This window comes from Dipodomys spectabilis, unplaced genomic scaffold, assembly GCF_019054845.1.
Source record: "Dipodomys spectabilis isolate Male_0828 unplaced genomic scaffold, ASM1905484v1 ptg000051l, whole genome shotgun sequence".
NCBI classification, from domain to species: domain Eukaryota; kingdom Metazoa; phylum Chordata; class Mammalia; order Rodentia; family Heteromyidae; genus Dipodomys; species Dipodomys spectabilis.
The window spans coordinates 784,786-809,621 of NW_024870728.1; the positions used below are offsets into that span (position 1 = coordinate 784,786).

The 24,836-nt window shown below is 47.2% G+C and overlaps 1 protein-coding gene across 1 annotated transcript in view; it reads right to left on the bottom strand.

Moving 5' to 3' along the window:
• The window catches only part of Sag (S-antigen visual arrestin), a 42,292-nt gene that overhangs the window by 11,258 nt on the left and 6,198 nt on the right, over positions 1-24,836 (bottom strand). The window contains exons 2-10 of the mRNA XM_042679064.1: positions 21,458-21,562; positions 16,007-16,067; positions 14,160-14,204; positions 12,333-12,526; positions 11,151-11,210; positions 6,879-6,955; positions 6,045-6,180; positions 5,400-5,484; positions 1,755-1,827 (exon numbers count right to left, since the gene is read on the bottom strand). Coding sequence (XP_042534998.1) covers positions 1,755-1,827; positions 5,400-5,484; positions 6,045-6,180; positions 6,879-6,955; positions 11,151-11,210; positions 12,333-12,526; positions 14,160-14,204; positions 16,007-16,067; positions 21,458-21,523 — 797 coding nt within the window. The 5' untranslated portion in view covers positions 21,524-21,562. The remainder of the gene's footprint in view (positions 1-1,754; positions 1,828-5,399; positions 5,485-6,044; positions 6,181-6,878; positions 6,956-11,150; positions 11,211-12,332; positions 12,527-14,159; positions 14,205-16,006; positions 16,068-21,457; positions 21,563-24,836) is intronic.

The window sequence follows — 24,836 nt, forward strand, 5'->3', positions numbered from 1 at the left end:
GCTTGAGGGGACTGATGGACAGGGACATAATTCAAGGGGTAGAGCTTGAGCCCCTGAGTCCATATTCCAGGATAACCTTCCCCCTCCCACAACTATACATATGTATGCATATGTGTGTGTATACATTGTATATATTATAGGTAGATTTTAAAGAAAATTAACCAAAGCAGAAAGTCTCACCCTGAATGTGCGTAGTACCACCCCATGGGCTGGGGGCCTAGGTGAAACAGGAAAGCTCACTGGGCCACCCCTCCCTCCTGGCTGCCATATTGAGAAGTCTGCTCCACCACACCGTCCTGGCCGTGATAAACTGGAACCTCAAAACGGAACCAAAGTGAATCTTGCCTTTTTTCAGTTGTCCTAAGTATCTGTCTCAGTGACAGAAAGCTAATCAGCAGCAGACACGATCTGGCCTAGCTTCCAATCTCCCTCCCAACCCTCACAGGAATCTCAGAATGGCTTCCAAAGCACCCATGGTTTTAATAAAGGACGCGACAACGGAGTCTAGATTGGGAGAAAATCTGGAACATTTGGCCCAGTCTTGCTGAGCGTCTGTTGAAGACCAACCAGGACCTCCCCCCCCCCCCGCCCCCCCAAGAAGGCAAATGTGTGCCCCTGGGCCTGGCTTAGGGAAGTCTGCTAATGACTTGTGCTTCTTTCCTACTTCCTTCCTTTGTAGACTTATATTTAAACTTCAGCTCAAATTTGTTTTGAGCAATAGTTTACTCTAAGTATTACTTTTAAGTATTATGTAATATCATCTCAGTAAATCAGCTTATCTTTTCACACTGTCATCCTACTACTCCACACCCTAAACTTCCTGTAACCCTGGTGACTGTTCTTGTGACAGTGCTTTGAACGCACCAGTTAAGCAAAAAGGACCTTCCAAGGAGAGGAGAGGGGTATAACTTCTCTCTCTCTCCCTCTCTTTCTCTCTCTCCCTCCCTCTCTCTCTCTCTCTCTCTCCTGGAATTAAATGAATCTATCTGACTTGGTGGCACAAATCAAAGCCTGCCCACAAGAAGAAGTCATCACAGGATTTTCCTTTGGTTTTGAAAAATCATTTGCCACAATGAGCTCACAGCAGAGCCACCTTTCTAGTCCAGTTGTCACTGGTACAGGATTTTCAAGCCAGGTGCAGTGACTCAGGACTGTAATCCTAGCTACTCAGAAAGCTAAGATCTGAGGATTGTGGTTTGAAGCCAGCCAGCCCAGTCAGGAAAGTCTTAACTCCATAAACTACTCCAAAAAAAAGGTGGAAGTGGAACTGGGACATGAGTGGTACAGTATGAGCCTTGAGCAAAAAAGGCTCCAGGATAGAACCAAGGCTCTGATTCAAGCACCCCCCCAAAAAAAAAAAAATAAAAAAGATTTTCAAGTGTAAGAGTCCTGGCTTGGGCAGCTGCTTTCTGACCATCCGACAACTCATGCCAAGATTACCCAGAAAATCCCTGTTGTCCACCAGGTGATACCCCCACCTTGATTCCTCTCCTCACTTCTTAGCAAGGATGCCCAGCATCTTAGACCTCCTATGGGATGGGCCCCATGCAGTGGATTAAAAACACCGCTAAGCTGCTAAACTTTCTTTGCAGTCCTCCAAGTGAGAAAAGGGAAGGAAATGGAAGACAGGGAGGCTGGGGTGGTGGTGGTGGTGGTGGTGGTAATGTTCTAGTTCCTTCTTTAGTTAAGGAACAAAGAGGACCCTAACAACAAAGGCGGGCTACCCAGGAAGTGGAAATACAACCGCTACTTACTGTATTTCCTCTGTGGCCACCGGCTTGGCGTAATAGTCACTGGAGTAGAGAACCACGTTGGCCACTTGCTCCACTGCAAAGGGAGGACACAAGCCAGGTGATGAGCCCTGGGGCCCTGGTCATGGGTGTGCGGCCCCCAGCTTCTCCGGGGATCCAGCCGGGTTTCTCCATCTGCTTCCGGCTCCTCCTGACTTAAAGGCTGCCATTTCCAAGTGCTGTGCTCAGGTCACTTCTCTTCACGGATAACTTGTTCTGTGCCAACTTTGGACTCAGCCACACTGTCAGGCCTAGCTCTGGGATCCCCTCCTCTGCTCCCTCCTGTGAGTGTCCTTGATCCTGCTCTCCAAACCCAGCCCCTTTCCAACATCCCTCCCACTTTTTTTTGTGGCTCATGGGGCTTGAACTCTGGGCTTGGGTGCTATCCCTGAGCTCTTCAGCTCAAGGTGAGCGCTCTACCACTTGAGCCACAGCACCACTTCTGGTTTTCTAGTGGTTTATTGGAGATAAGAGTCTCACAGACTTTTCTGCCCAGGCTTTGAACAGTGATCCTCAGATCTCATCCTCCTCGGTAGCTAGGATTACAGGCGTGAGCCACTGGCGCCAGCCTTCAACATCCTTTATCTTACCTAACGATCATCAGCATTCACATTCTCCAAGCTTTCTAGGAACCAGCTAGAAGCATAGGACTGAACTAAGGATGTAACCTAGTAGAAAGGAGGGTAGGCCCTTTGGCCTGATAATGGGCTCAAATTTTCTCTGCTTAGCCGTGAACTGTGAGGTGAATTCTTAAACTCCTGTAACCCTCAATCTTCCTACAAGTGAAATCAGTGATAATTACATCTAACTCACAGGGAAGTTGTGAAAATTAAAAGAATAAGTTTGGCTGGACGCCAGTGGCTCATGCGTGTAATCCTCGCTACTCAGGAGGCTGAGATCTAAGGATCATGGTTCAAAGCCAGCCTGAGGAAGGAAAGTCTGTGAGATTCTTATCTCCAATTAACCGCCAGAAAACCAGAGGTAGCTCTGTGGCTCAAGTGGTAGAGTGCTTGCCTTGAGCTGAAGAACTCAGGGACAGCACCCAAGGTCAGAGTTCAAGCCCCATGTCCAACCAAAAAAAAGAATGAGTTTTGGACCAGATGTGGTAGCTCACACCTGTAAGCTCAGCTACTCAAAAGGCAGAGATCAGAAGGACTGAAGTTCAAGGCCAGCTCAGGAAAACAGTTATCAACACCCAATTATAAACAATTATAAAAAAGATGCTTTAGGTAGGAGGATTGAAGTCCATGGTTGACTGTAGGAAAATCATGATACCCTACCCCAAATAACTAAACCATTTAAAACAAAATAACTAAAGCAAAAAAGGGCTGAGGTGTAACTCAAGTGATAGAGCCTTGTCTGGCAAGCACAAAGCCTTGAGTTATAAATTAATTAAAAATAAAAAGATGACTTGTATTCTCTTTAAGACTAAGTTTGAGGGATAAAAAAGAAACAATGTGGGACTAGGAATGTAGTTTAGTGGTAGAGTGCTTGCCTAGCATGCATGAAGCCCTCGGTTTGATTCGTTAGTACCACATAAACAGAAAAAGCTGAAAGTGCGCTGTGGCTCAAATGGTAGAGAACAAAAGAAGTTCAAGGACGGTGCCCAGGCCCTGAGTTCAAGCCCCAGGACTGGTACAAAAAAGAAACAAAAAGAAAGAAAAAAAGAAACAATGTATGCATTCAGCACAGAGCTCAGCTGATAGAAAGGTATTAACATTTTGTCTCAGAAAATTCATCATCTTTTTCCAAGGTTAGTAGCTTTGTTGTTACAATTCATATAACTTTGAAAAACAATTCTATTGTGTGTGTGCACACACACATGCATGCGCATATATTTTCAGATAGGGTTTTGCTACTTATCCATGTCTGGCCTCAAACTTATCATCCTCCTACCTCAGTCTCCTGGTGGCACATAATCAAAGTACCAAATAATTCTTTCTCCACGCTGTTGCTGAGGTTGAAGGTTTGTTCCTGTCCTCTTACTTTGCATGCTGCAGTCTGAAGGCCACAGTGACAGTATAAAGAAGTCGGGGAGGTGACTAGGTTATAGGGTGAGGCACTCAAAACTAGGATTAGTGCCTTCGTAAAGAGGCCCCTTCCATCACGAGTGGACACAGTAAGATGGCACTCAGCTACTTGGAAAAAGCCTTCACCAGACTGGAAGCCTGGCAGCACCTTATCCTTGGACCTTCCAGTCTCCAGAACTGCCAAAAACAAGTATTTGTAGTTTATAAGTTTGTGGTATTTTGTGAGAGTTGCCTGAATGGACAGACACCCACTAGTATGAGAACCAGTGTATTAGATGCTACATGTAACACGTTACATAACTACAGGACCTAATAAGACCAAAAGGCATATGAACTAAACTAACATACCATAAAAATGTAAGTCAAATCTTGGGAGCAGGGCGATGGACCACACAAGAGGCTGAAATCTGACTCTTGGTGCAAAGCCAGCCTGGGCAAGAAAGTCTATAAGACTCTATTTCAATTAACTGCCAAAAAGCTGTAGCTCAAGAAGTAGAACATTAGCCTTGAGTACAAAGGTTCAGGACCATTACCCAGGCCTTGAGCTCAAGCCCTAGGCTCACACTAAAAATTTAAAAAAAAAAATGAGTTTAGAGGTTACTCTTCCAGGTCAACCCATTTTGCACCTTGATGTCCTGAGCGATGATGTAGGAATAACACATGGTCATGGAAGTACATGACTAGGGTCAGCCATCCCAAGAGGCCATGGAGGTGACACGTCACACTTCCCCACTTACAAAGCATTTGCCTCTGGGCGCTTTCCTTCCAGCCCCGGGAGGAGTGAGGAGGCAGCAGGGAGCTGCCCCTGTCAATTCTGAGACTTAGCTTTCCATTCAGGGCCTTTCCTGCTATTTGTGCTGCATTTGTCAACAAAAATCCTCACTGGTCCCTTCTCATGAGATCTGGCTCTAGTTGGAAAGGAACTACACAGAACCGTGAGAGGATCGGGGTCTTGTCAGCCCCAAAGAAGACTTGAAGGTCCTACTGTTAGTCACGACAGAGAGGAAGAGAGGACACAGAAAGACCTTAACAGGACTGGGAAGGTGGCTCAGTGGTAGAGCGCTTGCCTTGCATTCATGAGGCCCTGGGTTCAATTCCTCAGCATCACATAAACAGAAAAAGCCAGAAGTGGTGCTGTGGCTCAAGTGGTAGAGCGCTAGTCTTGAACTGAAGAGCTGAGGGACAGCGCCCAGACCCAGAGTTCAGGCCCCATGACAGACAAAAAGAAAGGAAAGAAGGAAGGAAGACCTTATCAGACTACAGTAGCCCTCAGAAAATATGATCAGGCTGAGGAATTCTAGAACACCCTGCTTTCCAGTTTTCAAAAGAAGTTCCTACAGGGAAAGCACAGAAATGAAGGGACAAGGGGTGAACAAAGCCAGCAGTGCTACTCACTGGACACTATTGAAAATGAACAATACAACTTGTGGGGGGGGGGGGGGTGAGAGGGAAAACTAGGAGAGAGTGAAGGAAGGGGTGACATTATCCAAAAAGAAGTGTACTCTTTACCCGACATGTAACTTTAATTCCTGAATGTATCACTTTTATACTAACAATTTAAAAAAAAGGGGGTTCCTACCTGAGACTTTGATTTTCTTCACCGTCTTCTCTGTGTTATTGGTCACGGTCACGGTCACAGGGATGGCCTCTCCATGGAAATACAGCTGAAAAGGCAGGAGGTGAGTGGGGCAGGGGGCACCTTTCAGCTCAGGGCTTGGCTCCTCCCATTTTTTCCCTCCTTTATTTAAATCAAGACCGTTTAATCGTTATGCATGCGTCTCTCTTCCTCTTCCCAGTTTCCTGTCTGTACCCCAAAGATGGCTGAACCCAGGGCCTTGGGCTCCTGTTTGGCTTTTGGCTCTTGTGCTCAAGGCTGTGGCTGGTGAGCACCACTTGAGCCATACCCTTCTGGTTTTTCTTTTTTTTCTGGTGCTTCCCTGGAGATAAGAGTCTCACAAACTTTCCTGCCTGGCTAACTTTGAACTGCCATTTTGAGATATCAGCCCTCTAAGTAGCTAGGTGTGAACTACAAGCACCTAGCTCTTAGGGCTTTCTAGAGTCAGCCTTTTCCCAAGAATCAAGGTGTCTAAAGATGAGGTGATAGCAACGTTTCCTCTAGAGAAAGGTCTAGAACAAAATCTGTACAGGAGGATGAGGAAGCCAGCCATTTACAAACTGGTGCAGGAAGAGCAGTGTTAGGAATTGGGGAGGGGGCAGTGGTTACCTCTTTGCTGAGGGAGACAGAGAGGTTCAGTGGCTTGTCCGACATGAAGAACTGCCAGGAAGACTCCGCACAGGGCTGGGGGCCCATATCAGGTGGAGCGTGCTGCACCTTCCGGATGAGCAAGCGCACAGAGCTCCTGAGGGAAAAGGCCCGGGAGTCCAGATGAGTGTTGGCTACAGCTTGGCCTCCCCTTTCCCCTCAGACAAGCTGAGGGTTCAGGAGCACTCCCGATGCCCTCAGTAGAGGAGGGAAGGCACCGGCCTTGTCCTGAATCACCTGTCTTAGTCCCTTCTTTGTGTTTGTACAGGCCTGAGGTCAGGATCCCCCCAGTGGCCTCCTTCATTCACTCTGTCAGGCTGTCAGACCAGGCTTCGGAGTGCTAAGTGACCTAGACACCTTGTGATTGCTATGGTAAGCACATAAGAGATGTGCATGCAGGACATGGGGACTTTGAGGGGACAGGAAGAGCCAGGGGAGGGATCCTATCTGGATAAAGAAAGAAAAGAGAGCCAGGCACCAGTGGCTCACACCTGTAATCCTACCTACTCAAAAGGCTGAGATCTGAGCATCACCAGCCCAGGCAGGAAAGTTCATGAGAACCTTTTTTCCTTCTTTTTTTTTTTTTTGGCTGATCCTGGGGCTTGAACTCAGAGCCTGGGCTCTGTCCCTGAGCCTCTCTGTGCACAAAGCTAGCGCTCTACCATTGAGCCACAGCACTGTTTCCAGTTTTTTCTGTTTATGTGGTACTGAGGAATTGAACCCAGGGCTTCATGCATGCTAGGTAAGCACTCTACTACTAAGCCACATTCCCAGCCCTTTCCCCACAATCCTTACTTCTTGGGGATCTTGTCCTCTTCTCCATCTGTGACGTCTGTGGCAAAAGCTTTCACCTCAAAGTCGACCCCACAGCTCTGTTGAAGATGAGAACAGACAGGGCGGGAGTTAGTACCGCCCTTCCCCCCCCACCATGGGGATGGGGGCCCTATCTTTCAGGCTGTCTCTGAAAGACTAGATGTCGAAGTGTGCTGACCATGACCCGCTGACATCGGCATGAGGACGGGAGTGCAGGGAGCTCAGCCTGCAGACCCGCACAGGTCCTCAGATCCTCTTTGAACATGCCTCTGTTACAGACTTCTGGTTTTCTACAGCAGCGGAACAGATAGCAGGTGCTCACAGGGCTGGGGCGGAAGCTGCTAATGCCGGGCCTTCTGGGGGTGTGAGCACCCTGACCCTAGCAGCCATCTGCGGCTCAACTGCAGCCGAATGTGGCCAGCAGCCATAGTCACAGTGCCAACAACTCGTCTGGGATAAAACCTCTTCATTTTTGAATGAAAGCTTCTTTTTTCAATTTGGGAAAAGGGGCAGAGGGAAGAAGGGAAAGTGATGAAGAGGTGAGTGTAAAAAGGAACATCGTGAACGTAAGTGAACATGTCAAAAAGTAGCCCCTTCGTGCAGCTAGTTGATGTTAGTTAAAAAAAGAAAAAAGAAACAAGAAACCACTTTAACGCCTGTAATCTTAGCTACCCAAAGAAGGTTGAGATCTGAGGACTGAGGCTCAAAGTCAACCCAGGCAGGAAAGTCTATGAGACTCTCAATTCTAGTTAACTACCAAAAAGCTAGAAGTGGAGCTGTGGCTCAAATGGTAGAGCACCGGTCTTTTTTTTTTGGGGGGGGGGGTCCAGTCGTGGGGCCTGAACTCTGGGCCTGGGCGCTGTCCCTCAGCTCTTCAGCTCAAGGCTAGCGCTCTACCACTTGAGCCACGGTGCCACTTCTGGCTTTTTTCTTTTTTGCTTATGTGGTGCTGAGGAATCGAACCCAGGGCCTCAGGCATGCAAGGCAAGCGCTCTACCACTGAGTCACCTTCCCAGCCGCCAGCACCGGTCTTGAGCAAAAGAGTTCAGGGATAGTGCCCAAACCCTAAGCTCAAGCCCTAGTACTGGTACCAAAAAAAAAAAAAAAAGCCAAAAGTGGAGTCAGGTGCCAGTGGCTCACACCTGTAATCCCAGCTGAAAAAGAAAACAAAAAACTTTTTTTTTTTTGGTCAGTCGTGGGCCTTGAACTCTGGGCCTGGGCGCTGTCCCTCAGCTCTTCAGCTCAAGGCTAGCACTCTACCACTTGAGCCACAGCACTACTTCCAGCCTTTTCTGTTTATGTGGTGCTGAGGGATTAAACCCAGGGCCTCATGCATGTGAAGCAAGCACTCTACCACTGAACCACCTTCCCAGCCCTGAAAACAAAAAACTTTTTTTTTTTTGGTCCGGTCCTGGGCCTGAACTCTGGGCCTGGGCGCTGTCCCTCAGCTCTTCAGTTCAAGGCTAGCGCTCTACCACTTGAGCCACAGCGCCACTTCCAGCTTTTTTTCTTTCTGCTTATGTGGTGCTGAGGAATCGAACCCAGGGCCTCATGCATGCAAGGCGAGTGCTCTACCACTGAGCCACCTTCCCAGCCCAACAAAAAACTTTTAAGCACACATGGGTCAAACAAATGTATCTGCCAGAAACTTTCAACCCTCAGATCCCAGCATGACTTCTGGGTCTCCCACACAAGTCCTTAACAACCTGGCTCATCTCAGAAGTAAGATTTAGAATACAGCCTAGAAAATAGAAACACATGTGCAAAATCACACTCATGATGTAATATTTAGTTGTGCTTTGTGTAATACACATTCTGTTTCTATTCTATTCCATTCATCCCAGGTGTTTACTTGGTTTTTGGTGGTACTGGGGTTTAAACCCAGGGCCTCATACTTGCTAGGTAAGTGTTCTACCACTTAAGTCACATGTCCAGGGCTGGGAAGGCGGCTCAGTGGTAGAGCGCATGCCTTGCATGCCTGAGGCCCTGGGTTAGATTCCTCAGCGCCACATAAGCAAAAAGAAAAAAGCCGGAAGTGGCGCTGTGACTCAAGTGGTAGAGCGCTCGCCTTGAGCTGAAGAGCTGAGGGACAGCGCCCAGGCCCAGAGTTCAGGCCCCACGACTGGACGCAAAAAAAAAAAAAGTCACATGTCCAGCATCCATCCTAGGTTTTCAAATGTGTTTTTTATTTCTTTCTTTCTTTTTATTTTTTGGTCTGTCATGGGGCTTGAACTCAGGGTCTGGGCAGTGCCCCTGAGCTTTTTCACTTAAGGCTAACACTCTACCACTTTGAGCCACAGCACCACTTCTGGACTTTGCTGCCCCACCTGGCTTTGAACCATGATCCCAGATCTCAGCCTCCTGAGTATCTAGGATTACAGGAGTGAGCCACTGGTGCCTGGCTTGCTTGCTTTCTCCCTTTCTCCCTCCCTCCTTTCTTTTTTCTCTCTCTTTCTCTCTCTCTCACTTTCTGTTTCTTCTTTTTATTTATTATTATTTTTGAGAGGCTTACTGAGGCTTACACTCAGGGTCTCATGCTTGCTAGGCAGATGCTCTACTGCTAAACTATACCTCCAGCTCTTAAATCCCAGCTCTAATCCCCAAACTACGAATAGGTCATGACCCCACAATGATAAACTCTGCCCTCTCCCTTGTCGCCTTCTGTTACTGTCCCTTATAATCCATGTTATTATGGTCATATCTTAGGACTCTGGCCCTAGGGTCTGTGAGTGCTCGCACCTTTTGCGCTCTGTCTGTTTGTCTGTCTGTCTCTCTTTTTTTCTTCTCTCTCTCTGTCAGTCATGGGGCTTGAACTCTGGGCCTGGGTGCTGTCCCTCAGCTCTTCCACTTGAGCCACAGCGCCATTTCCAGTTTTCTGGTGGTTTATTGGAGATAGGAGTCTCACGGACTTTCCTGCCCAGCCTGGCTTTGAACCTTGATGGATTACAGGCATGAGCCACTGGTGCCCAGCTCTTTTGCAGGCAGAAGGAAGGAGTGGAGGTGGAAAGAGAGTGCTTTACCACTTTGAGCCACTTCTGATTTTCTGGTAGTTAACTGGATATAAGTGTCTCACAGACTTTCCTGCCTGGGCTGGCTTCAAACTGCGATGCTTATATCTCAGCCTCCTGAGTAGTGACATTATAGTGTAAGCCAACAACCCCCCCGCTTTAACAATATCCTCCCTTGCCTCTCACATGCCTATGGTCATCTAATTTGGCCTACTGTTACTTATTTTTGTCTACTACTCTCCATTAACACGAGACCTGGGATGGGTCAGGTCTGCTGTTCATAGGACGTTCATGGCTAAACACTGCTGAGATGAGGGATGGGTCCAAAGTCATATTGATATCACCACTTTCATGAATGCTTGACATTTCCCATGTTTCAAAGTTATTGATAAACGTCTACTCAGGTCTGGGCACTGGTGGCTCACTTCTGTAATGCTATCTACTCAGGAGGCTGAGGTCTGAAGATCCTGGTTTGAAGTCAACCTGGCATGAAAATCCAGGGAAATTCTTTCACCAGTTAATCAGCAAAAAGCTGGAAATTTTTGGAGCTATGGCTCAAGTGGTAGAACACCAGCCTCAAGCAGAATAGGCTAAGGGACCTGAATTCAATCCACAGAACTAGCACACACAAATTCTGTTGAGGGATCCAGGCATGGTGTTGCATACCTATAATCTAGACTCTTGGAGTCTGAGGTAAAATTGTGAGTTATGAGACCTGTCTGAAAACCAAATTTATTGGAGGGATGACAAGAAATGAGTCTATGACATTTCTTCTTTTTGTTAGTCCTGTGCTTGAACTCTGGGTCTGGGCTCTGTCCAGTTTGCTTAGAGATAACATTCTACCATTTGAGCTGAAGTGCCACTTCCAGATTTTTCTGTGATTAATTAGATTAATTAATAAGAGTCTCACACAGACTTTCTTGCCTGGGCTGGCTTTGAACTGTGATCCTCAGATCTCAGCTTCCTAAGTAACTAGGATTACAGACATGAGCCTTTAGCATCCAACTCCATGACATTTTTTTTTTTTTTTGGTCCAGTCGTGGGGCCTGAACTCTGGGCCTGGGTGCTGTTCCTCAGCTCTTCAGCTCAAGGCTAGTGTTCTACCACTTGAGCCACAGGGCCACTTCTGGCTTTTTTCTTTTTGCTTATGTGGTGCTAAGGAATTGAACCCAGGGCCTCAGGCATGCAAGGCAAGCGCTTTACCACTGAGCCACCTTCCTAGCCCATGACATTTTTTTGAACTTACCTTCCCAGTATCTTGTGGAGCTGGCTGCAACATCACTGAACAGGGCAAATAGTCAGGAAACTGTTAAGAAACAAATGAACAGTTCTCTCAGAGGGACTCTTCTATACATGACATCGTAATATGTCAGCATTACACAAGATTGGAAAATGAAGACAATGAGCAAGAAACAAGAAAAAAGCCTGTTCACCTACAGTCCTGGCACCTAGCTGAAGGTCAATCCATAATCTTCCCAAAGTGGCCTGTATGCGCACAGATACATGAGGAGATGTGCAGGTGCATATGTCCTCCAGAAATGGGACCAAATAATGGGACATCTACAGTCTGCATTCCTCACGTTCAGAAAACTTCATGGCTATTTTCCCACATCATGAAATACATCCCTATACTACTACTTCCAGGGTTTAACATCTCCTTAATGCAGCCACTTATATGACCCATACTTTCTTTGGTATTGTAAATAACACAGTAATAAATAAGCTTCATACAGTTTGGCATACATTTAGTCAATTAATTCCATATACTACATGGTGAGAAAGAAAGTTGTCAGAGACGGGTGTGTTGGTGTCTCAAGTCTATAATCCTAGTAACTTGGGCTGGGCATCAGTGGCTCATACTTGTAATCCTAGCTCCTCAGGAGGCTGAAATCTAAGGATCATGGGTTGAAGCTAGGATCCCGCTCTCAGCCTCCTGAATAGCTAGGATTACAGGCATGAGCCACTGGCACCAGCTCAAAAGTTTCTGCCAGATGTTCAAGACAGTTAAGCAGAAGGCCCTGGGCCCCATTCCTAGTACTGGGGGGTGGGATGATTATTTCATTTCAGGATGTCCTATCCCATATGGAACTACTTCCTGCTTAGAGCTCCCTGGGGCCAACTAAAGAGCCAGTTTCTTTTTATAGCCAATGAGAGAAGAAAGAACATATGCTCATCTAATTAGGTGGTCAGACAAAGGGAAATATCTAAAGGGCAGGTTGAAGTGGTGCCTTCAAAGGCAGGGAAGCTATTTTCAAGGGTTTAAAAAAAAAGACAATCACAGACTGTGCAATCTAGAATTTCTTTCAAGGATGCAATTTAGAGACCCACAGAAGCAGGTCCTCCCTCTGTCCCCTTCCCTGTGCCCCGCTCCTGTGGGAAGATGCCCAGGATAAAGATGGGGCCAGGAGAGCAGGCAGTGAGAGCTCACCGTGAGCAGAAAGGGGTATGCGTTGCCCCCCAGCTTCTTGAGCAAGCTCTCCTGCAGTGGTGTGGGGGCGCCGGCAGCCCCCGCAGGAGGATACACTTGGACCCGAGAGAAGTACAGGTCCCTGCGGAAGGTCAGGCCCATCACGTCGATGTCTTCCTGGCCGTAGCGGAAGGCGCAGGTCAGAGAGACGAACACTGGGAAGAAGACACAGGTGGACTGAAGCTGCCTCACGGGACCACAACCATTGATGCAGCGGCCCTACCTGAGGAACTGGTCGACCGCATCACATGGTCAGCCTCAGCCTGGAAGGGAAGCCTGGAAGAACCATGCCATCCATACTACGCAATTAGAAGCCTCAGGGTCTGCCCAGGGGGTGAAGTCCTTACTCTGAATGGCAAGGCCACAGGTTGGGGAGGCATTTCTCTGGCCATCACACAATGGTTCCAGGATGCCAGGATTCTGCAGACAGAGAGCTGCCATCTACCAACCCCTGCAGCTTCCTCCATCCCACCCCTCTCCTCTTCACCCAGGATCACAGGGCCTAGGGGCGAACTTGCTGGGGTTTAGAAGGGCCAGGTGTCTGCTGAGACAAGGAAGAGAAAAACTGGAACAAAATAGACAGGTGTGAGAATCAGATGGGTCCATGGGCCAAGGTGGCAGGATGGTGGTGGTGGTAAACCAACCCCCAAACTCTTCTCCGCTAGCCTTTGTGCACTGCTCTGCAAGTTATAAAGTATTCTTTTAAGTCACCACTTTGGAAAACTCCATATGGTTAAAGACTTAAACAATTGTGCCCGACTGGACCTAAAGAATGGGTAAGAAAGAATATACAGAATGCTCACTAGATATTTTTTAAAGACATGGAGTGCACAGTTTGGGAATGCAAAGCACATCCGAAGTAGCACTTCTAAGTCTTCAGTGACTATCGGGAGAGGATTTGATCTATGTCAGTCCCAAGGGCAGCTGGTGACTCACCCTGGCTGGTGACTCAGAACACCCTGTGACCACTTGCCCCCGTTCCTTCTAGTGTGAGAGGAAAGCACCTGGCTAGCCTGGCTGTGTGTGTGTGTGTGTGTGTGTGTGTGTGTGTGTGTGTGTGTTGTTGTTGTTGTTGTTATGCTAGTACTTTTTCTTTCCAGGCTCATGCTCTACCACTCGGGCCATACCTTTACTTCCAGCTTTTTGCTAGTTAATGGGAGATAATAGTCCCATCGCCTTTCCTGCTGGGGCTGACTCTGAATCACAATCCTCAGACCTCAGCCTCCTGAGTAGCTAGAATTACAGGTGTGAGGCACTAGCCCCTGGCCTTGGGACTGCCTGGCTTTACATCTACCCTCGGCGCTCCAATAGCCCAGGCCCTTTCTATGGCGGAGGGCAGGGGTTGTCCAGAGCTCAAAATAGGAGCCCCAGCAGCAGCAACCCCAGAAAAGTGAGGGTAAGAGGGAGAGACAATTCCTGCCATGCTCCCAGGCCCATACCTGGCATGTTCCAGTGGGCACATCTTGGGTTTAGAACAATGCCTCATGGTTGCCAGTAGCAACCCCTCAGAAGGCATATTTTGAATGCAACTGAGTCAGCAGCGTTATCATCCCATAACTTAAGACGAGTCTTTTCTACTTCCCTGTAAGCTACTGTCATTAGTATCAAATGACTCCACACACACATCTCAACTCAGATGTCAGGAGCCGGGCGACACTGCAAGGAAGCTCAACAATAAGTTCTGGGTCTGTCTCCCTGCCTCTCAGCAAGCATGGCTTCCTCCCACAAATGCCATCCCCACCAGCCAGCCAGATCATTCCAGTGCTGCACACAGGGTGAAGGACTCACCTTTCTTTCCCTTCACAAGGTCGGGGTCCACCAGTACCACACCATCTAAAGCAAAAGGACAGAGCCATGAGGCTGAGACCAAGGGACAAAACATCTCACAAAACTGCATTCTGCCTTATCTGCTAGTTTGGCCATTCTGTTTTGTTCTGTGATAGTCTTGTTATATAGCCCAGGGTGACCTCAGATTCTAGATCCTCTTCTCTCAGCCGCTGAGATAGGATTGGATTACAAACTATAGCACCAAGCCCATTTACAATATGGTTTCCTTCCCTTCCTCTCTCCTTCCCTCGTTCCCTCCCTCCTTCCCTCCCTTTCCTTCTTGGGGTTTTATTTATTTATTTTTTGGGCGGTCTGGTCATGGGGCCTGAACTCTGGGCCTGGGCGCTGTCCCTCAGCTCTTCAGCTCAAGGCTAGCGCTCCACCACTTGAGCCACAGTGCCATTCCGGCTTTTTTTTTTTGCTTATGTGGTGCTGAGGAATCGAACCCAGGGCCTCATGCATGCAAGGCAAGTGCTCTACCACTGAGCCACCTTCCCAGCCCATGGTCTTGGGGTTTTTAATTCAGTGATTAGGTACTGTTTCTGAGCATTTCTGCTCAAGGTTAGCACTCTACCACTTGAGCCACAGTTCTACTTCAGGCTTTTTGCTGGTTAACTGGAGATAATAGTATCTTGGAGATTCCTGCCTGAGCCTTGATCCTCATATCTGAGCCTTCTGAGTAGCTAAGATTACAGGCATGGCCACCAGCACCCAGCTACTTGAATGTTCCTTCAAAAATCCTTCAATACATACTGATTAGTTGGTTAACTTCTTTCCTTACTCAACTTTTTTTTTTTTTTTTTTGGGTCCAGTCGGGGGCCTGAACTCTGGGCCTGGGCGCTGTCTCAGCTCTTCAGCTCAAGGCCAGCGTTCCACCACTTGAGCCACAGTGCCATTCCGGCTTTTTTCTTTTTGCTTATGTGGTGCTGAAGAACCGAACCCAGGGCCTCAGGCATGCAAGGCAAGCGCTCTACCACTGAGCCAACTTCCCAGCCCCCTTACTCAACTTTTTTATTTTTCAGTTGTAGGGCTTGAACTCATGGCCTGGATACTGTCCTTGAGCTTTTTTGCTCAAGGCTAGCACTCTACCACTTTGAGCCACAGTGCCACATTTGGTTTTCTGGAAGCTGTTAGCCAACCCCTTCTCTGAGGGTATTTAGGGTGAATTTTTCCATTATAATTAATATTGTGATGAATGTTCTTAGATATAAATCTTTATAACTCTCCATGATTAAAAAATCTATGATTTAGTTTTTGACAACATGTTAGCAAGTCATTTGCTAGCTTTTGACAACTTTCCAGAAAGGATTTTTTTTTTTTTTGGTGTTGTTTGGTTTTTGCAGTGCTTCGATAAAACCAGAGCTAGGCATGTGCAAGGCAAGCGCTCTGCAGAGCCTCACCCTGGCTCCCAGAAAGCACTTTGCCAAGGGACATTTTCTTACACTTTTTCTCTTTAAATGTGTGTGTGTGTGTGTGTGTGTGTGCGCGCGCGCGCGCGCGCGCGCACGCGCGCATGAGCTATCTTATCACCATAAAAGTCTCCCTTGGGGAGCCAGGCACTGATGGTTTATGTCTATAATCCTAGCTACTCAGGAGACTGAGATCTGAGAATCACAGTTCAAACCACTCTAGGCAGGAAAGTCCATGAGACACTTATCTCCAAAAAAAGCCAGAAATGGACCCATGGCTCAAGTAGTAGAGTGCTAGCCTTGATCAAAAAACCTCAGGGACAACGCCCAGGTCCTGAGTTCAAACCCCAAGACCAGCAAAAAAATTAAATTAAGAATTGGATCTCAGATTCAACTTACCCACAGGTTCTACTTGGCTGATATGGTCTATGTAATCTCTTTTCCCCAGGTAGATGGTCACCTGTGGAAAGAATGGATGTACATTCTACATGACTAAACTGGATGGTAAAGGCATTGGTTAAAAAAAAGTAACAGCCAGGGGTGGGAAGGTGGCTCAGTGGTAGTGTTTGTTTCTCATGCGTGAAGCCCTGGGTTTGATTCCTCAGTACCACATACACAGAGAAAAGCAGGAAGTGGCACTGTGGCTCAAGTGGTAAGGTGCTAGCCTTGAACAAAAAGAAGCTCAAGGACAGTGCCCGGGCACTGACCAAAAAAAAAAAAAAAAAAAAGCAACAGCCATCAAATCTTTACATCCTTTCCCATAGTTTGCGTTCATTTGCTTGCTTTGTTTTGTGTGCTAGAGGTTAAACCAGGGCTTTACGGTGTGCACGCAAGGCAGTCTACCCTTCCATTCTGTCCCCACAGCCCTTCTCATTTGTCTTGAAACAGATGTCACCTGCTCTGCAGCTCCTTAGTCATTTCCTTCTCTCCCAGTTATGGGCAAAGATGAGAAATTTCAGACTTAATGTGCTTTGACCTCAGTCTCACAGCAGCTTCAAAGAAATCCTCCTGTCTACCCCACCCCTACTTTCCCCCCAAGAAGCCCGGGTCTTATATGAATCAGGACAACTTGCTAAGTTAATTGACACTTTAGGATTAAGTTGCATCTAATGGGCCTCCCACCATCTGTTAGCATTGGAAGCTCTTTTCCTAGCTGTGGGGTGAAAAGTTCCTTCTGCTCATTTCAGAGAATTTTGCATTAAGCAAAGAGTTCAGGAGTAGTCACTGAAATCTCACTGGCTAAGCTGGGCATGGATGAACCTGAACCCATGCCCTGGGGCAGGAGGGGGCAAAGCTGGATGGGAAGGAACAACCAGGTCTTGACTTGGCTATCATCCGGCCTGCCCCATGCCCCTGGTAGCCAAGATCTCTTCACCTATTGGAGGGGCTGGGCTGCTTCCCCACTGCTTCAACCACAGACTGCAAGCGCCTAGAGGTGAGAATCCAGTCTCCCATGACCTTTTCAACCTTCAGTGTCCAGGAGAGTGTCTGGATCAAAGGGATTCAGTCTGTGCTTGCCAGGAAAAGTAGGCGCCTTCCTTCCTTTCTTCCTTCCTTCCTTCCTTCCTTCCCTTCTTTTGTCTGTTTTGGTGCCAGTCCTAAGGCTTGAACTCAGGGTCTGGGTGCTGTCTCTGAGCTTTTATTTATGCTCAAGGCTAGTGCTCTATCACTTGAGGCACAGCTCCACTTCTAGCTTTATGATAGTTACATGGAGATAAGAGTCTCGCAAGCTTTCCTGCCTGGGCTGGTTCCAACCGCGATCGTACGATCTCAGCCTCCTGAGTAGCTAGGATTACAGGCATGAGCCACCAGTGCCCAGCTAGAAGCGCTTCCTTCTAAAGAGACCGAGGCAGAGAGTACAGCAGTACTCAAGGCCCAGAGCAAAGATGGTGTCTCTGGAATTGCCTATGGCTTCTTCTACAGTGCATGGCCACCGGATGGGGATGCAGACTGATGGGTCTTTAAGAGTCTGAGCCTACAGCATCTAGGAAGATATGGAAGCATTATAAACAGGAGGCAATGAAAGACCTAAGCTTAGCTCATCCAGTGCTGCATAAAGGACTCCACTTCAGCTCACCTTCACTATGACTCCGAGATAGGCACTGACCCCTTTTTACAAGGGAGAACAAGACTTAGATCATCTTAGCAGTAGAGTGGAGGTAGGTTGACCAGAGGAAGTCCAATAGGCAGCCTCTTTGTGGTTAAGAGGAGAGAGAAGTGAAGAGAGGCAGGGGAAGGGAAGAGAAGAAGGCAGATGGACATTGGGAATGTTTGTTTCCTCTCCAGCCCTGGCTGTGAGGGACAGGGGTGTGGCTGAGGAGGTGAAGGAGGTCTGACTTGTTTTTACCCTGACAAAGACCTCACAAAGAACTGAACAGCTCAAGCTGGCAGGGGTTGATGGCTGAGGCTCCCAAGCTATGAAACCCACAGATCAAACAGTGGTGACCCCTGGAGGAAAAACACCTCTTCCATTGTACTCTAAGAAATAGGCAGATAGAGAGGCAGGTGACTTGATGTGAGATTGTAAGGGCTTGCTGGGCACCCACCCCACATGCACCCCTTCTACCTGAATAAGTCACGGTGATCATACCAAGTACACTCTCCTCCAGAGATGTGTTAGGAAAGGTAGGGCGAGCCCAGCACTGGTGGCTAGCACAAGGTATTGAGTCTTGATTAGTCTGACCCAATTCTGAACTAGCTCTGGTTTATGGCTGGCTCAGTTTGGGGGCTTTTAAGAATGGTTTTCTAGTCCTTAAAAGACATCCTAGAAACACAAAGAAGAAACACAAAGAAGAAACACAAAGGCTCTGATCATATAAAATAATATATATCAAATGGGCAAATGGTTAAGTAGAAAACTCTGTGAGGGCTTGGAATGTGGCTTAGTGGTAGAGTGCTTGCCTCGCATGCATGTAGCCCTGGGTTCCATTTCTCAGTACCATATAAACAGAAAAAGCCAGAAGTGGTGCTGTGACTCAAGTGGTAGAATGCTAGCCTTGAGCAAAAGAAGCTCAGGGACAGTACCCAAGCCCTGAGTTCAAGCCCCAGGACTGGCAAAAAAGAAAGAAAAAGAAAACTCTTGTGATTATGATTTTTAAAGATTTAATGAATTTGCAATTTCAGAAAAATCTAACACATATTGAGAAGAACTCCAGGAAATGGAAGCAAGAGGTTTTTTGTTTTTGTTTTCTTTGGTTTTTGTTTTGCTTGTTCATTTATCTGTCTTTGGGAGGGTATGGGACAAATAGTGAACAAATGCAACAGTGGTATCCACAAGACATTGTGGAAAATTATACAACTTGTGGGTGGGGACAGGAGGGAAAGAGTGAGGAAAGGAGTGACACTGTCCCAAAACAAAGAAGATTTACCTGACATATAACTGCAACCTCTCTGTACATCACCTTTTTTTTTTTGTCGGTTGTGGGGCTTGAACTCTGGGCCTGGGCGCTGTCCCTCAGCTCTTCAGCTCAAGGCGAGCGCTCTACCACTTGAGCTACAGCGCCACTTCCGGTTTTCTAGTGGCTTATTGGAGATAGGAGTCTCATGGTCTTTCCTGCCCGGGCTGGCTTTGAACCGCGATTCTCAGATCTCAGCCTCCTGAGTAGCTAGGATTACAAGTGTGAGCCACTGGCACCCGGCTGTACATCACCTTTATACCAATAAAAAAACGTTTAGAGCGAGATCCTAGAAAGCCACAGTCTCTTCCTTCTGCATGCCCTCAAGCGAGACACCGGGAGCTGGGGCAACTCCCTTGCCACCAGCCTAGGGAGGAAGAAATCCCAGAAGGCAGAGTGGAGACCACAGAGGAACAGCGGAAGAGCACATCTCTCTGTCCTGGAGTGCACAGCGTGTGCTGTTCATAATATTTGATATCGATCACTGGTGACTACAGGTATAGAAAAAAAACAAATTTTTTTTTTAATTGAAAGAATATCTAGTTAGGGATCAACAGGGGGGAGGGTGGATCATAGAAAACCCCAACCATTTCTGTCCTCTTCTATAAGAAGATGGGTGGGTTGAAGTAGGGTGGACAGACACAGGTGGGAGAGGAATTTGGCAGATGGCAGGTTGACGTGCATCCAGAACAAAGACTTGGAGTACTTGAAAACGGTGATACTTCACAGCTAGGTAGAGAGACTGAAAAGAATGTGTGAAGCTCGGACCTGGTGGATGGCACCAGAATGGTTAGAGAATTTCTGTGGGCCCAGCCGGGCTTCTGAAATCAGCATGAGGCTAGATCCACACTGACGAGTGTCATAGTGCTGGACACTGGGGAGGACAGGACAGTGGCCAGATGGATACTGCAAACTGACATGTGCTATTAATGTAAAATACAACCTATTTCCACAGCTTAGAAGATGGGATGTGAAGTATGTCCTGAATGGAAGTGGAGGTGTGGCTCAAGTGGTAAAATACCAGCCTTGAGCAAAGAAAACAAAAAGGCTAAGAAAAAGTGCAAGGCCCTGAGTTCAAGCCCCAGTAGTGGCACAGAAATGAAATGAAATGTCATCAATTACTTTTATAATGCTCACCTATTGAAAGATTAATTTTATACTGGGTTACATAAAATACAGCTTTAGTATTACCTGTTTATCCTTCTTGTCTGAGACACGGTTTTGAACTCAACATCTGATGTTTTCACTCACTGGCTAGTGTTCTACTGCTTCCAACCCCTATTCTTACTTTTTTGCTGGTCCTGGGGCTTGAACTCAGGGCTTGGGTGCTATCCCTGGGCCTCTCTGTGCTCAAGGCTAGAGCCCTACCACTTTAGCCACAGCACCGCTTCCAGCTTTTTTTAGTTGATTGGAGATAGGAGTCTCATGGGGACTTTTCTGCTCAGACTGGCTTCAAACTGCAATCCTCAGATCTCAGCCTCCTGAGTAGTTAGGAGTACAGGCATGAACCTGGCTCTAGTCTTATTTTTTTTTTAATAGTGCTAGTAGAAAAGTTAACCTAATATACTGCTTTCAGGGGCTGGGAAGGTGGCTCAGTGGTAGAATGCATGCTTTGCATGCATGGGTTCGATTCTTCAACACCACATAAGCAGAAAAGGCCAGAAGTGGTGCTCTGGCTCAAGTTGTAGAGCACTAGCCTTGAGCTGAAGAGCTGAGGAAGAGTGCTCAGGCCCAGAGTTCAGGCCCCAAGACTGACAAAAATCTCTCTCCCTACTGCTTGCATTGAATGATGCTGAGCTAGATCACTGACCCATAGAAGCCTTCAAATGGAGTCAGGAGGCTTCATCCACAGACTGGAGAAGGGACCTCCATCAGGTCTCCATTAGTTTTCCCATGCCAGCAAGTTCACAGCCACATCTGGCCCATCCAAAAGGCTTCCCAACGGGCATCATCCCTGCCCAGTATGTAGGCCACAGTGGAGAATGGTAGACACATTCCCTTGTCCAGTGATCCTGAAGATCCATCTGAGGTCTGATATCTTGTATGTTGGGGCAGGTGCACAGAAAGAGAAGTGTCACATCCATCCAGTCCCTAGGCTTTCCCCAGGCTGGTGACATGACTGACAAAGGGCCAAATAAGCCACAGGTATTAAAAAGACAGTCATGGGTTCAAGGATGGAAAGGAAAAGAAATAAAGTTAGGTTGTGAGTATAGCTCCCTAGAGATCAGAAGACTGAAGGTGCAGGATCAAAGTCTGGCTGAGGTTGAAGAGAAGGTGTGTGTGTCTGCAGTTCACTCCTTCCTTCTTGTCCCATGCAGAGATTGATACGAAACGAAACCTAGAACTTCCCCAGACCTCACAGTGCTCTGATATTGATCCTATCTACACTTTAATAAGCCCAATGTGTTGATTTTACAATGATTCCCATCAAGTCACTCACTTTTGTGTCACTTACCGATTTGTCCCTAGAGACCTTCTTGAAGATGACATGAGACTTACTGGTCTTTATATTGGCTGCCATGGTGTCTGTTCCTCGGGATGTATGTCAGGTGTCAGAGGACTAGAAGAAAAGATTCAATGATCCCAAAGCCAAGAACATTTGAATGTAAAATCTTGTAAGATGTCATATGTTCACTGGACATTTCTTCAACCTACTCCAATGCTCATGCCAATAATGGATGCCATTTTTTTTTTTTTTTGGTCATGGGGCTTGAACTCTGAGTCTGGGTGCTGTCCCTCAGCTTTTCAGTTCAAGGTGAGCAATCTACCAATTGAGCCACAATGCCACTTCCAGTTTTCTAAAGTAGTTAACTGGAGATAAGAGTCTCACAGACTTTCCTGCCTGGGCTGGCTTTGAATCATGATCCTCAGATCTTAGTCTCCTGAGTAGCTAGTATTATAGGCGTGAGCCACCAGCACCTGGCTAGATAATTTTTTAAAGTGTTTTATTTTTCTCAGTAAACTTAAACGATTCTTAGTAAACTTCACCAGGAAGTCCAACTAGATTTCAATACTTTTTTTTTTTTTGAGGCTTTGGACTTTAACTCTGCTTTTTTCATTCATGCTGGTGTTCTATCACTTGAGCCATTGCTACCAGCCTGGCATTTTGCTTGTTAATTAGATGTAGTCTTGTGAACTTTTCTGCCTAGGCTGGCTTTGAACGGTAATCCTTCTATCTGGACTTTCTAAGTAACTAGGATTACAGGTGTGAGACACTGTCTCCCAGCTCAGTGAAAGATTTTTTTTTTTTTTTTTTTGGGTTGGTTGTAGGGTTTGAATTTAGGGTCTAGGCACTGTCTCTGAGCAATTTTTACTCAAGGCTAGCACTCTACTAATTTGAGCCACAGCTCCACTTCCAGTTTTTGAGTGGTTAACTAGAGATAAGCATCTTGTGGGGACTTTTCTGCCTGAGCTGGCTTTGAACTACAACCATTAGATCTCAGCCTCCTTCCTGAGTAGCTAGGATTGCAGGCGTGAGCCACCAGTGCCTAGCAAGGTTCTACTTTTCTGATTAAACTTTGGGAAGTATGACATATTTATTCAGTTGAAATCTGAAATTCTAACACAGGTGGCTCACGTCTATAATTCTGCTTTTTTTTTTTTTGGGTCCGGTCGTGGGGCCTGAACTCTGGGCCTGGGCACTGTCCCTCAGCTCTTCAGCTCAAGGCTAGTGCTCTACCACTTGAGCCACAGCGCCACTTCCGGCTTTTTTCTTTTTGCTTATGTGGTGCTGCGGAATCGAACCCAGGGCTTCATGAATGCAAGGCAAGCACTCTACCACTGAGCCACCTTCCCAGCCCACGTCTATAATTCTGTATACTCAGGAAGCTGAGATCTGAGAATTGGCATTTGAAGTTAGCCTGTGCAGGAAAGTCTGTGAGACTCTTACCGCCAGTTAATGACCACAAAGTCAGAAGGGAGCTGTGGCTTAAGTGGTAGAGTGCTAGCCTTGAGTTTTAAAAAAAGCTCAGGTACGTAGGTACCCAGGCACTAAGATCAAGCCCCATGACTAGCTCCAAAAATAAAATTCAAAGCCGGGCACCGGTGGCTCACGCCTGTAATTCTAGCTACTCAGGAGGCTGAGATCTGAGGATTGCGGTTCAAAGCAATCCCAAGCAGGAAAGTCCGTGAAACTCTTATCTTCAATAAACTGCCAGAAAACCAGAAGTAGCGCTATAGCTCAACTGGTAGAGTGCTAGCCTTGAGCTGAAGAGCTGAGGAACAGTGCCCAGACCCAGAGTTCAAGCCCCACAACTGACCAAAAAAAAAACCACCAAACTATTCTATTATAGCCATGTCCCTTTTTTTTTATTTTTTTTTTAAATGTAGCCCGTCAGGCTGGCTAACCATGAACTCATGATTCTCCTGCCTCGGCCTCCCCAGTGTGTTTACAGGTGTGCCAACCCAAATTGTCATAAGTCTTACAACAAACAGAAAATGTTCCTGCACCCCACAATACAGTCACTTCACAAATGCACCTGCAATAAAAATCCTCTCTTTGCTGGGTGCCAATGACTCACGCCTATAATCCTAGCCACTCAGGAGACTGAGATCTGAGGATCATGGTTTGAAGCTAGCCCAGGTAGGAAAGTGAGACTCATTATTCTTTTTGTCAGTTGTGGGGCTTGAACTCTGGGCTTGGGTGCTGTCCTTCAGCATTCCAGCTCAAGGCTAGTGCTCCAGCACTTGAGTCACAGCCACTTCCAGTTTTGGTGGTTTATTGGAGACAAGAGTCTCATGGACTTTCCTGCTTGGGCTAGCTTTGAACCGCAATCCTCAGATCTCAGCCTCCTGAGTAGCTATGATTACAGGTGTGAGCCACCAGCGCCCAGCAGAAAGTGAGATTCATCTCCAATTAACCACCAAAAGTCAGAAGTGGAGCTGTGGCTCAAGTGGTAGAGCATCTGAGAAAAAAAAAATTAGGGGCACCATCTGGGCCCTAATTGGGATGTGCACACATACATAGACACACACTCCTTTCTCTTTCAGCATTATTCATAAGCTCAATTCATACTTAGTGGTGTTCCTTTTCCTGCAGCCTCTGTTCCCTCTCCCCAGTGGGACAATTAAAAGCCTCCCAACATCCTTGCTGTTCCCAGTGCCTGCCCTGGGTTTCTAACATGGCTTGGGTTGCAGTGGCCACATACCTGTGATTTGTCACCCACCAGAAGGGACGGCCTCGACAATCAGGACAGAGTCCCAATCCTGTAGATGGCTGAGCAGGCAGCCCTAGACCAGAGTCAGTTGGTGCCACTCTACCAGAGGACCCTGCCAGGCACAGGTGAGACCCAAAGCTGGAGTGAGGATGCCCAGAACCTGGGTCTTAGGAACTAAAAGCCAACCCCTCGGAAGAGGATGAGACAGGATTAGTGGGTGGGAGGACTGGCAGTTTCAGCAGTTCTGCGCATTAACAGGGTCCAGTCTCCTCTCACAGCGGCACAAGCCGTCCAGCTCATCTGGGAAAGGTGGTGGGAGGAACAGAGCACAGAAAGCTTTTTAGCCTAAACCTCTTTGGGTTCTGGAAATAGACTGCTCATCCCTTCCCTCCTCCAGATCATCAAGACAGGGGATTTTCAAGTGCTGCAAGAGGCTTGATTAAACTCAGCTGCAACTGTGTAAACAAGAAGTCAGGGGAAGGTCAGGCCTCAGATGAACTTGGTATTACGCAAGCTAAGCTGCACCCCTCCCTCAGGTGCAGTCCAGGTCTTGTGGATTACATCCTATTATCATCCCAGCTCCACATCTGCCCACGTGGGCCCAGCGAGGCCTTCAATTGCCACGGCTACCTGGGCTGTCAAGGAACAGGTGACCGCACACACACCCCCTCTACCTTC